Raw genomic sequence first — 12,756 nt, 5'->3', positions numbered from 1 at the left:
TTAAAAACCAAAATTGATTCTAAATCAATCGTAAAACTTATAAACAGAAAACTGGGCAGACATAATTTCTAAGTGATAGATTATGAATTCCCAGAAAATATTTCATGCATACAACAAAAAACTTTGAAGCAATTCCCATCTGACAACCAAAAAGAAAAAAAAGAAAAATCCATAACAGAAAGTCAAATCTAATACAATAATTAAATGAGAACAAGAAATCTCAAGAACGATGCTTTCCTAGGGCTCTGAATGTGAACAGATTCTGTATATTAATCCCAACTTTTTTTTAAACAAAATACAGAAATTTAATCAACATTGATCACAACAACAGGTTCTAATTAGCTATTTATTTGACCCAATGCCCAAATATCAAAACTTTCTCAACCAAAAAAAACAAACAATATCACCAAAAAAAAAAACAATTGAAAGAAACAAATTCCTCATACACAGATCTGCATATTTAAAACAAGGAATCAAATATATTTAAATTAAAAAGAGAAAAAAAAAAGAGAAACAGAGAACCTAACCTCTTTCATATAAGAATTTGTTGCAATTTTCAACTGTTCCATTCAATTGGAACGAAAAAAAATTATGAAAAAAATTGTTTTATAATTAAAAAATAAAGTTTTACGGTCAAATTTTCTCTCTCTCTCTTTTTTTTTGAGAATAAATAAAAAGTTTCTACCCTAAGAACGAGTTTCTGATTTTATTTCGCCAAAGAAATCAAATCAAATCCAAATCACATTCCTTTCTGTTTAAATAAAAAAACCTAACATTAAATTCTTTTAGTTCAATTCCAGAAAGGAAACGTTTTTTTTTTTTTTTATCTTTAATTTAAGGATAAAAAATATTCTTTTTTTTTTCATAAATATTAAGTAAAGGTCTCTTTTTTTAATTTTAATCAAATAGATATATTTCATATTTGACTCGGTAAACCGTTTTGAAAAGACACGTTGGAAGTAGGATTCTAATAAAACAAAAATGCTTAATATATAGATTGACCCCTGAACTTGATAAATTTCTCACATTGACCTCTAAACTTTTTTTGGAATCATATTCACCCTTAAAGTTAACAGCTGTTACACAGATGAACCCCTACAGGCTACAACTAATGCCGGTAACCTTTTTTATTTGTGGAAAAATCAACCAACCCGTAATGACATGTTTATAAATAAATATTTTTTTTAAATCAATTGATTTAATAAAATAAAAATATATAAAAATTCAAAAAAGTAATTTCATTACCATCGTCTTCTAGTTATTGTTGATCTTTTGACTCATTTTTTTGTCACTCATCTACAAGTCTAGAGAATCAATTCCCTCTAATTAGCTACTCACTCATCTCTTCACTAAGAGGAGGTTAGTTTTTAGCCCAAAGTTTCGAGCACTTACCAACAACAATTTCATCTTCAAATATTTGTAAATCAACGTTCAATTTTTTTTTGTCTGAAAATATGTGAAGAACACTAAAATAGAAAAGTATGATCGCAAATGTCTAATCAAAAGTCTAGAAAAAAATGTATCGCCTTGTATATAGTGAACAGAAAGCCGGAAAATAATATATAGATTTCTTTTTTAAACTAGCCTTTTATGGGTTTTCATTTTCTTTATACGAAGCTCGATTTCCATGAATTAATGTCGTTAACGGTTGTCAACTTTAGAGATTAATATGATTTAAAAAAAAGTTTAGAAGCTAATGTGAGAAAAGTTGACAAGTTTAGGGAAAAATCAATATATTAAGCCAAAATAAAATAAAGTGAATAATTAATAATAAAATAACTAAAGAATTTTCTTTTTAATATAATAATACTAAAAAGTAAAATACCTGCCTGAGATTACAAGCTTGACTTATTTCTCCCTTCTTTAAGGTTTAATTTTCTCTTAATTCTTATACTCTTTGAATTTTTTATTTTCATCCTTCTACTTTTATTATCAAAAATTTAACCCCTCTATTTGTTTGATTTGAAAATAAACACTCGTAGAGTAAAAAAAATCATATCGTTGATATATCAAATAATAGTCCAATCCAATTAATAACGCTATTAATTTTTTTTGTTGTATTTAAAAATATAATATTTTAATATCCAAAGTTCTAATTTAAAAAATTAAAATATAATTGATAACGCATAATCACATTTAGCAAAAGTTAATTTCATCAAATTAAAAGTAAAAGGACTAAATTTTAAAAATCTAAAAAGTACAAAAATAGGCAAAACCATAAATTTTTTTAACGATAAAAACTCATATTATTAGGTTACGAGTTGAACTTAGAAATATCAATGAGTCAAACATATATATTTTTTAAATTATTCAAATTTAAATCCATAAATCTTTTTAAAATTTCATTTTATTTTTATCCGAATCTGAATTAAATATTACTCTTCGTAAAAATAAGTCTCCCAAATTAATTTAGGTTAATATGAAAAAAAAATTAAAAAAAGCAAGTGATAAGTGGTAAAAGCCTGGTTGGATAAAATAAATAAAGAATAGTAATAAAATTACAAACCGCACGCAGTATTAACAGAAACCGGCAAACACAACTAACCAACCACGATTTTGTCTTTTGGTTTTGCTTGTGTTGTACTTCATCCTATACTTGTCTCCCCCAGTCTCATCTGTTTCGAGCCGCTCTTTTTGTTATAAGTATAAATTATTATTTTTTATCATAGGTTTGAGGTTATGTATAGCTTTTGAATTGGAGACCAAATGCATTGTTATAATCAATACATTTAAATAATTACTATAAAAACCAATATTTCAAAACACGGTCGAATTGACAATAGAATGTATTTATTTTCAAAAATAAAAAATAAAAAATACAGATCAATTGATAGGATTTACGAATGTAAATAATTAAATCTATTGAATAATAAAGAGTTAAATTGTTGAATAATATATGTATCTCTCTACTATTACATGTGAATTTTATTAAGTTATATTTAGTTTTAATTACGCTGACTATATATCCATAATTGTACTTAAAATTGTAGTCTTTGCATATTGTATATCAGAAAAGGGAATGTTAATATGTGTGATTGTATTAACTAAGAAACTATTTCTTAAAGGAATTAAAACAAAATAAGACTAAAATTAGCAACAAAATAGACTAATAAGTTGCTTTATTATAAAATTTAAAGGATAAAACCCTTAAAATGAAATAAACCTTATACTCAATAACCCTACATTATTTCACCTTTGCAAATCCATATGATACTCTCTCATGATTTATAAACCGGACCAAATCAACCAACCGGTCAAACTCCAGTTCGGTTTTTAACATTATTCTAAATACGCATCATACATTTTCACTTCCAAAAATCCACATGTAAAATGACACTGTCCCATGGATTATAAAACCGGACATGACGGTCGAATACCGATCCGGTTTTTTTTAACATTGTACTCTCCATCTTTCTCATACACAAAAATATACATCACATTTTCCCTAAATTAAATGTTCATGCCTCTCCATTTCCAACATGCTATACTCGTACTATATATATTATACACAAACCAATTTCCAGGCAATCAAAATAAATGTATGTTGTTTGTTTGCGTCGTGCTCAAATAAATGGAGTAATCAAACTCAAAATTCCTTTTGGATCATTTTTTATCTGTTGTTATGCCGACCACGACGTTGCTCACCTGAGAGTTGATATCAAAAATATATCAGCCCCACACCATTTTCAGCTTATATATACCAAAGCTCAAGAAAATGAAAGCACAACATATTAAAGATATGTAAATAAAGGTAAAAGTACTATGGGGGCCCATGTACTAGGAGTACGATTGCATTTTACCTCATCTACTCAAAAAATGAGTAAATTAGTCACTGTATGTTAAATCAAAGAGCAAATTGTTCCTTTCTATTAAAAATTTCATTCATTTGTATTGTTAAAAACCGGTGTAGCTAACGGAATAACCAGAAACTGACATGTGGCATGCCACAAGTACCTTATGTTGATGTACATGGACCAGCTTTTAACAATATAATTGGATGAAATTTTTTAACAAAAAGACCACTTTGCTCTTTAATCTAATCTACAGGAACTAATTTGCCTATTTTCTTTTTTAGTAGAACGGGCATAATACAATCTGACTACTAGTGCAAGGGCCTCCATGGTACTTTTACCATAATTATAACTATATTTACCAATTTTCCACTCTCATCGACTGACATGGGATTCTCAACCACAACTGTTTGGCTCTGTGAATTCCAGCATAGAAAGCAAAAGGGTTAGATTAGGTAAGAAGTTTATTAACTCAACCATCTACACTTTCTTGTAATAAAAAGAACAAGAACAAAAACAAAAACTAACTACGGAAACTTACTGTTGAAGTAGATGGCATGGTCCCTGCAGAAGCTATTTGATTAGGTCGGTTAAAGCAAAATGGAGCCCTTGCATTGCCCGTCTGAAAGATGAGAAATATGGAGTGAGGGATAGGTAAACCTCCAAATAGATTATCACCATAGACAAAAATACATACACTGTATATCCCATAATGCTGCTTGAAAATATTAATTTCATGAACGTAATAGAGAATAGTGCTAGGCAGATTTACAGTACAAGGAACTATTATGTTCAAAATATAGCTTAGCAAACAGATTATAACTATGTTACTCAGATACGAGTGTCGGATATGAGTATATTCAATTTTTTCCATGTTTTTTCATGTATTTGGAGAATCATATCCCTATACAATGTCGGAATATGTGCAGAACACAGGTACTTCAAGCAAGATGCAAAGTTGTAGGAACATAGGTTTTTAAGAACTAATTCCTAATGCGGTTATGATGGAGAAAATTTTGCATATTTGAGAAGTAAAGGACCATAGATAAAAAGCCCACTAAAACTGATCAAGACTTGCATTTATCAATCACTACTCAGAGATTCGACTATCAATTGCAATGGTGATCGCACAGAGGAGGGTCTAGAAGAGAGATCAACAAGAGTAATCACTCAAGAAGCGGGGGAGTAAAACCAAGTCCGAGAGGTACACCCCAAAGCCAAATTCACTCAGAAAGAGACAAAATAGGCTGACAGAAGACCCAAAACAATAAAAAATGATTATTTTTGTTTATCATTGCAAATACATACAGAAATATTGCTAAAGAATTTTAAAGATCACGAACAACTGAAACTTGCATCATATGACTTTGTAAATCAGAAAATAAGTAATAAGATAAGAAGAGAAAGAATGATTACTATCAAGCAAATTAGGAATGAATACGGACCTATAAGTAAATCTCAAAATCTCAACCAATTCTGAAGATATTCCGCATGCTGATAATAAATGTGCTAATAAAAAGTTTAATCAATTCAATCATACTTACACCAACATTAGTAACATATTGACAGATAGCACATTTGACAGATGGAGCTCCATATGGATACATTAATGTTGTCCGGCAGTGCCCGCAATTGATATGAGCTATCTGGTTGGGTGCTTTTTTCATGGTCATATGATCCAAGAAAGAAAGAAGTCAGAAAACAATCTAGAAACAACTAAACTGAAAGAGAGGAAGAAGAAATGAACAAGTAACATATAGAATAAACTACTAGCAGTACCAAGACAACCTGGAAATCCAATAAAAAAACATGAGGAATCAAAGAAGACAAAGTTTAGAAGTATATGAAGATCTTTGACCAGTCAAAGTAGCTCAGACTGCTACTAAAAAAAGAGATGTCAAAATAGGAATACAACAGTAACAAAAGATATCCACAAGGAATGCATTTTGGCTCTTGAAAACTGAACCACACTCCCTAAAACTTGTTTACAGAGCAGAAAAAGTTGAAGAAAGAAACAAATACTCAATCAAAAGCATGAAGTTTGACTTGAAGTCCAAAAATAGTAACAATTCAGCAGTTCCTGACGTTACATGCAGAGAGTCAATTTAGTATACCTGGTGCAAGGTTAAGGGTGTGACAGCAAGAACATCTCACACTTGTTCCTCCACGTGCATACATTAGCAATGTTCGACAACCTCCACATATGAGTTGACCCATATCCATCCCTGCAGCGTTAATTTAAAACATGGGTTACCAAGCCATAAGACTCTTATTGGATATTTAGCTCATTTACATATTTAAATAATGCCACAAAGAAGTACAAACATAAGAAACTTTTACCAACTTTATGAAGAATTTCAGCTAATCATGCCAAAGATACTGAAAACTAATAACTGCTCACAACTTTGGAAAATTGATGCACGGTTTTATATTTGCAATCAACAAGACTAAAAAATGAAGTGTACCAGGGAGAGGGACTTGTGTAATTGTATTGCATAATGCACAGCAAACATTTGTAGCTCCTCTAGGATAAAGAAGATTGCTCCTACACCCACTGCAAACTATCTGGCTCTGCATATCTGCAATCATTGAAAAGAACCATGAAAAGATACCTCTCTAAAACCCCATTATAACATCAATATCCATTTAAATTTGGTAATACTGGTTTTGAGATTCAATTTAAAGCAGAGGGTAGCAAAATCTCATACATTAACCCAATTCAGTCTCTATGAACCAACAGGACCCTGAGAGGTTAACATCCTCCCAAACATTCAAAATCACTGAAATTACTAGTCAAGAAAAAATTCTAATAGTAATAAAAAACCTGACAGCAAGACGTGTTAACAACTAGCATTCTATGTTGATCCGATTTCTAATTTTTGGACATATTCAGACACAGGTACGGGAAATGATCTCCAAATAAATGAGAACAGCATGGAAAAAATTGGGCATACTTTTGAGCCAATCAACATAGCTGCATTTATAAGTTACTTAATGAGAATTCTCTCTCTTTAAGTATTACATGCACTAAAATCATATGCGTTAACATTCACAATAAAATAAAAACCAAGATAAAGGATTCCAAATACCAAATTCTGAGGAAAAAAAAGAAGCATGAAAATTGAAATCAGATATCTAGCAACATGGTGTAAAGTAATCATTTAAAGCATCTTTTTCCGTTAAAACAAAGCCCTTTGAATCATATATCTAGCAACATCTCAGCAGAATTAATTAATCCTCCTCTTTTTTTCTAAAATCCCTAGCTAATTTAAACTTGAAATCTAATTTACAAAGAGAAATTTGAATTTTCATATACGATAACTCTAATCCGAAAAAAAAATACTAACAATGAACATTGATAGATCGAAATTAAAACCCGAAAGAATGTTAAAGAAATACCCGATTTCCCTTCCTTCAACGACGAAATTATTCGAATTCTTCGGGAAGCAATCGAATTGAGATCCAAAGCTCCTGTCAAGCAAATTAAACCCCCAACAAAATCGTAAAAAAACAAGTATTTTTTCCTTTGGAAAACAAAAACAAAAAAATGGAAGTTCATTTTACCTTTAAGAAGACGTGGAATTTGAATACAACAAATATAATAACGGTATTAAAAACGAAAATTGTAAGCTGTGATTTTTCCAAATACGATGAGATCGGCGTAAATTAGGAATCCCGTAATTACGTGAATTTGGGTCAAACTAGAAGAGCGAGTTTCTTCTTTTTTTTTCTTTCTTGCTTACTTTTCTTTATTATTTTTCTTTTTAATAAATAAAGTTTGGGTTTGTTTGGATCAGGAGATTTCGTTGAAATTTGGTTTCTTACGAAAAGAATTTCTTGTTAACCCATTTGGCTGATTTGTAATAAATGTTCAGCAGGACCTTCAACTCGGTTTTGAAAAGAAAAATTACTGTTATATTTTTAAAATTATTTGATTAATTTAGAAATAAAATATTATTGTAAAAAAAAAGTAATAAGTTACACATTTAATTTTTATTTAAATAGAAATAAATTTAGATTTAATAAAAGTTTGGGTGCATTACAAAATTTAACTTTAAAATTTTAAAATAATCATTAAATTATTTTGTTGAATTATTTAATTTTTTTTATTTAAGTCACTAAATTATTAAATTTGAATTTAATAATACACATATCCTAAAAATTTTATTCGAGTCTAACCATGCGTAAATATCATATATAGTTCTCAATTCAGATTCCATTTTAATTGAAGTGAACTCTATCCAATTTTATGTTTTATATTTTTAAATTATACTCGTCTTTTATAATGATTAATTATAATAATAATTATTTAAATGTATATTATTTATTATTAATCCTAATATTATTTATTATTAATCCTAATTGTACTTATAACTAAAAAAACTTAAATGACTAATCAATATCAAAAGTAAAAATTAAAAATATATATCAATATTTATATATTTAATTTGGTACCTGACATTAATTTTTAATTTGGTATTTCTTTTGTCCCAATTTAATATATTAGTTCAATTTCAATAGTCAATTTGATGTCAGACCATTGCAATAAATATTTAGGAAAAGTACCCTAAATATTAAATTGAAATAGCTCAAATACCATTTTAATTTATTTAAATTAAATATCAAATTGGTTCAAAAAAATGCATCCAATTGAGAAAAAGAAAAAGAAAAGCAAATAGAAATGGAGCTATCTATAGAAATAAAAATCGAGCAAAATTTAAAATAAAACGACTACTATAAAAATAGCAAATAAATCATCAATCTAAGGAAATTATAAGGTATCGGGTCATTATCTAACATATATATAATTTCAGCTATGTCCTTCATGAATATAATAATATATAAATATATAGAATTTGTTTTGTACTTCATATCATTTACACATTTCCCTTCTTTTTGTCATCAAAGTCGTCGTAGAGATGCCAATCTTTTCTCAAGATCATCAACATCAGTAGTAGGCTCGGACCTGCACCAAGTCACCAACAAGATTTGTCAAAGCTTGGGTGTGTGCCCAACGTGAATGTTTCTAGAGGATTTGTGTGAAGGTGAAGTAACATACTCTCCATACACAACACTTTCGAAAAACAAAGTAAAACATAAAGTTTTTGTCAAATTCTGTCTCTCCACTATAATGATCATTTCTAGTTCTTTTACTTTTCAATCTTGAGCAGATAATTTGATGGCTTATTTTTTTTTCTTGTGATGATGAGACTAATATTTTGTATACAATTTTTTCACACATTAAAAGAAAAAAACTATCAAAAGGCGAAAATGTATTCATCAAATTGTACCAAAAATGCCAAAGACAACATCATAAGTTTTTAAAAAACACGTGACCAAATTATTGTAGAACTAAAGTCACAAAAAATGCACAGTATAAGACCTATATATTTTGACCTAAAAATTTAAGTAGTCCATCTTTCATGCTTATTGGATTTTTATAAAACAGTTTTAAAAATATCAGTTTCAGATAATGCCATACTAGAAATACTAGAAATGATCAAATTATAACAAAAGGACTAAATAAGACAAAAATGCATAGTACAGTACATTCTATATAATTTGACCATAAAATTTGAATTAACAGTTTTAGGAAACATCAATTTCAGGTAATACCTTTAGTTCAATAATCAGCTCCTAGGTATCAAAAGAAAGCATTGGGGATGTAGGCTGGGGGTTAGTGGGAGTGGAATATACAGTGATATGAAGTTGTCAGGGATCAGACCCTAATCATTAGAACTAAGAGTCTCGTACTCTACCAAACATCACATGGTTGTTTGTAGAGTACTTTGTGAATGATCAAGGAAAAGAATGCTCAAGTTTTTTAAGTTCAATTAACAGACGCAGACAAAAAATTTTGAATTATGAAGCTTTTGCTCGAGAAAACTCATACATACTTGACATTAACTGGGGGAGCAGCATTCTTTGATGCAATCCGACCCTTTGGAGCTGAAGATAACTGTTAAAAAAATGGGACAAGGTTAAGCCTTTATTGACACATCTCTCGTAATTAGAAAAACGGAACATGTTACAGAAATTTTTTTGTAAGGTCAATTTCAAGAATCCAACCTGAGAAGCAATATCCACACCAATCTCATCAAGCACCTGATCAGTTAAAAGCTTATAAATTAGAGTAGTAGGGGAAAAACTTAATGGGAACAATGGCAATGAAACAAAAAAAGAAATTAAAACAAATATATATCAGTAAATAAAATATCTCACCTGGTTGGTGAGCTCTTCCGTTTCCTCTTCGGCCTCATCTTTATCTAAAGTTTCATCAATAGCTTCCGACATCATCTCTATCTGTAAAATATACATCCAAACAACCATTACTAGAACATAAAACACTCTCGCACAAGCTGATCCAAGCTCTAAGTTTCTCTTGCAAAGATTTCCGTTTGAACCAAGAATGTATCCTTGCACTGAGGACAAAGTGAATTGATCTTAATTAATTGTCAGCACTCAACGTCATGTTCACAAGACTCCGTCATGTGTTAGTATACACTGCATCACTTTCTAGGTATGTTCTCAAGGCTAAAGACTGTATGAAGAGAGAATCTAAAAACTATCCCAAGAAAAAAAGAAGAGTACCGTCATATCCATTTGTGCCGACTGCTTTTGGAACTCTTTTATTACTTTTGCTTGCTTTGCGGGAGCCATTTGCTGCAAAAGGACAGAAAATGAAATTGTCAAATATGAGAACAATCTAGCCCCAAAGAGTAAGAAGAAGCTGCGATAAGTCGTACTGCAAAACAAAACATGGAAGTATAATGCTTTCCAGAATATAATCTTCTGTGCCAATAAATTCATTGATTCCTTATTTCCAAAACTTCTGTCACTAGAGCCAAGCTAAAAAGCTTCCGATCCAAAAATCAACACGATTTTTTTTTTCAAAAGGACTTCACGGTTGATAAAAAAACATCGTAAAACATTTACCAAAGCAAGGTTTTAAGTACCTACCTTGTTCATTGCCACCATTGCCTTAGTTGCTCCTTTCATTCCAGTAGAAATCGAGGTACTGGCATATAATGCCTGTGAACACATAAAATGAAATATGAGGTACTGGCGTACAAACTTTAATCACCCCAAGAACCAATGATTTATTGTAGAAACTCAACCTGTGTATGAGTTGCGACACCTCTAATTTGGGCACGACTCCCCTGCAAATTAGTTATCTGTTGACGCAGTCGTACAAGTTGGCGAGCTAAAATTCTCGTAGCAGCCTGAGAAACACATATGGGAGATTAAATACAAAGGAATAAGCTGAGTGTTTGGGGAATTAAGGGAATTAATTGAGCAAACACCAGTGGCAGAGTTCTTGAATTACAACAAATCATCTTAACATACAAACAACTTCCGTAAACATATGGTGAGCTGTTTATGGATCTTTTAACATTTGACATTACAAAATGGCAATATTTAAATTTCTGCTTCTAGTAATGATAAGGTGTGCATTTAGCTGTACGTAAATATTTTTATCAATTTGCAACTTGTTTTATATGAAAAGCCTTGGTATGTAAATTTTAACCCACTTGTGCAACTTTAACATAGTCATAATGCAAAATGTTTCAGCCCCAAAAGTTGCAAATAACTAACAGATGCACCTCATACATAGCAAATGGCAGAATTTGATGACATAAAGCTAATTCGATTGGTTATCATCATAAACACAGTCAAGAGGTTTACACCCAAAACTTGAGCATTTTAAATGTTATAAATCATAGAATAAGCTGGTTCTTATGCCATGCTCATTGAACTAAAAGGTATCGTTCTTATGTCCATGCCTCACATGAATAATCAGAAGAATCATCTAGGTTTGAAACAACCATTGAATTTTACAACTTCATTACCAATGTTAAAGTAGCCTTAAGTTAAAATTCGAAAATATAAACAACCTTAAACTTCATTGATTAAACTTATTTCCCCTTTTCAACTAAATTACACTACTACAGCTCATTTCTTCGAACCAATCCAGAATTAAACTTGCCTCATTTCCAGTTTTGGCCGTCTTCTTAATCTCTGCCACCAATTTTTTTCCTCCAGTTGAAGAGACGCAATCTCCCGTTCAACGCCTAAAAAGGAACAGGCAAGTCATTAGAGCAATCTAGAACAAAGGAAAACAGTTTAAAACATCAAAGTAAACATACGATTCTATTTTAGAATTGCCAAACTTATGATTCCACATAAAACTTCAGCTCCAACGGAAGAATGAACAAACTTCAATCCAAAATCTAAGAATTCAACTTTCAGGTAAGCATTTTTCCTTACATTTCGAGAATCATAATCACTCATTCAAATCAAATATGTTTCAGAACACAGATGTCCGATTCGTATAATTTAGGAGAAATGAAAAAGCGCCAGCAACAAAGATTTTATGTGAAGTCCATATAGAAATTAAAAAAAAAACACATACCTCGTGTTGCAACCGCCATTTCTCTCTTGCTCGTCCGCAAAGCATCTGGAATTACAAATAAATAAATAAAAATAATGAAAAAAAAACACACAGTAAAACAGAACTAGCAGAGGAAGTGAGCAATTAGAGAACGACCACAAAATGCAGGAAAAAGAAAAAAGAGAGCACGATGGAATCAAATCTAAAATACCTTTGGGAGATGTTTTCTTCTTGAAGATCTTCAACATGAGATTAACTTCACTGGTTTATCCTTCAAAAACAAACAAAAACCCTAAGAAACCAATAGCTATGTGAGAGCAAAAAAAGAAGAAATGTATATTCTGCGAGGAAATCACTTCAAACCCCTTTGAATGGAAATAAGAGACGCAAGAGCAGTGTGAGCGCGTGAAAATGTCTTCGGCTTCAAGGAGCGTGCCAATGCGGTGCGCCTCTTATACTCTCCAACGGTACGCCTTATAGTGGCCTCGCACCACAAACTAGCCGTTACTAGGCTTCGTCTTTTTCTAATATTTTTATAATTCATTGATATTAGTGATATTATAATTTTGGGTA

General features: G+C 30.6%; 3 protein-coding genes across 5 annotated transcripts in view; all 3 read right to left on the bottom strand.

Moving 5' to 3' along the window:
• Positions 1-908, bottom strand: part of LOC107925176 (lysine-specific demethylase JMJ18) — a 35,130-nt gene extending 34,222 nt beyond the window's left edge. The window contains exon 1 of one of the 3 annotated variants that reach the window (XM_016855776.2): positions 528-908. In XM_016855776.2, the coding sequence (XP_016711265.2) occupies positions 528-569 (42 nt within the window). In that variant the 5' untranslated portion in view covers positions 570-908. The remainder of the gene's footprint in view (positions 1-527) is intronic. The other 2 variants (XM_041079438.1, XM_041079437.1) reach the window with 2 other exon arrangements.
• Positions 909-3,326: 2,418 nt separating this feature from the next.
• Positions 3,327-7,653, bottom strand: LOC107924908 (protein LSD1). Its single transcript, XM_016855484.2, has 8 exons — positions 7,356-7,653; positions 7,191-7,262; positions 6,257-6,370; positions 5,906-6,016; positions 5,336-5,448; positions 4,333-4,413; positions 4,154-4,207; positions 3,327-3,645 (listed from the first exon to the last, which is right to left on the bottom strand). The coding sequence occupies exons 3-8, from the start codon at positions 6,366-6,368 to the stop codon at positions 3,604-3,606; spliced, it is 513 nt and encodes a 170-aa protein (XP_016710973.1). The 5' UTR covers positions 6,369-6,370; positions 7,191-7,262; positions 7,356-7,653; the 3' UTR covers positions 3,327-3,603.
• Positions 7,654-8,507: 854 nt separating this feature from the next.
• Positions 8,508-12,683, bottom strand: LOC107925159 (vacuolar protein sorting-associated protein 2 homolog 2). The gene is given in 12 exon segments (XM_016855752.2): positions 8,508-8,757; positions 9,689-9,750; positions 9,861-9,896; positions 10,014-10,094; positions 10,383-10,454; positions 10,752-10,823; positions 10,910-11,014; positions 11,779-11,822; positions 11,825-11,863; positions 12,205-12,249; positions 12,395-12,454; positions 12,540-12,683. Coding segments are annotated over 11 exon segments (657 nt in total). The 5' UTR covers positions 12,432-12,454; positions 12,540-12,683; the 3' UTR covers positions 8,508-8,693.
• Positions 12,684-12,756: the final 73 nt, after the last annotated feature.

Source organism: Gossypium hirsutum, chromosome A10 (genome assembly GCF_007990345.1).
Source record: "Gossypium hirsutum isolate 1008001.06 chromosome A10, Gossypium_hirsutum_v2.1, whole genome shotgun sequence".
NCBI classification, from domain to species: domain Eukaryota; kingdom Viridiplantae; phylum Streptophyta; class Magnoliopsida; order Malvales; family Malvaceae; genus Gossypium; species Gossypium hirsutum.
The sequence above is the reverse complement of the archived record's forward strand: the minus strand, read 5'-3'. Positions and strand labels throughout refer to the sequence as shown.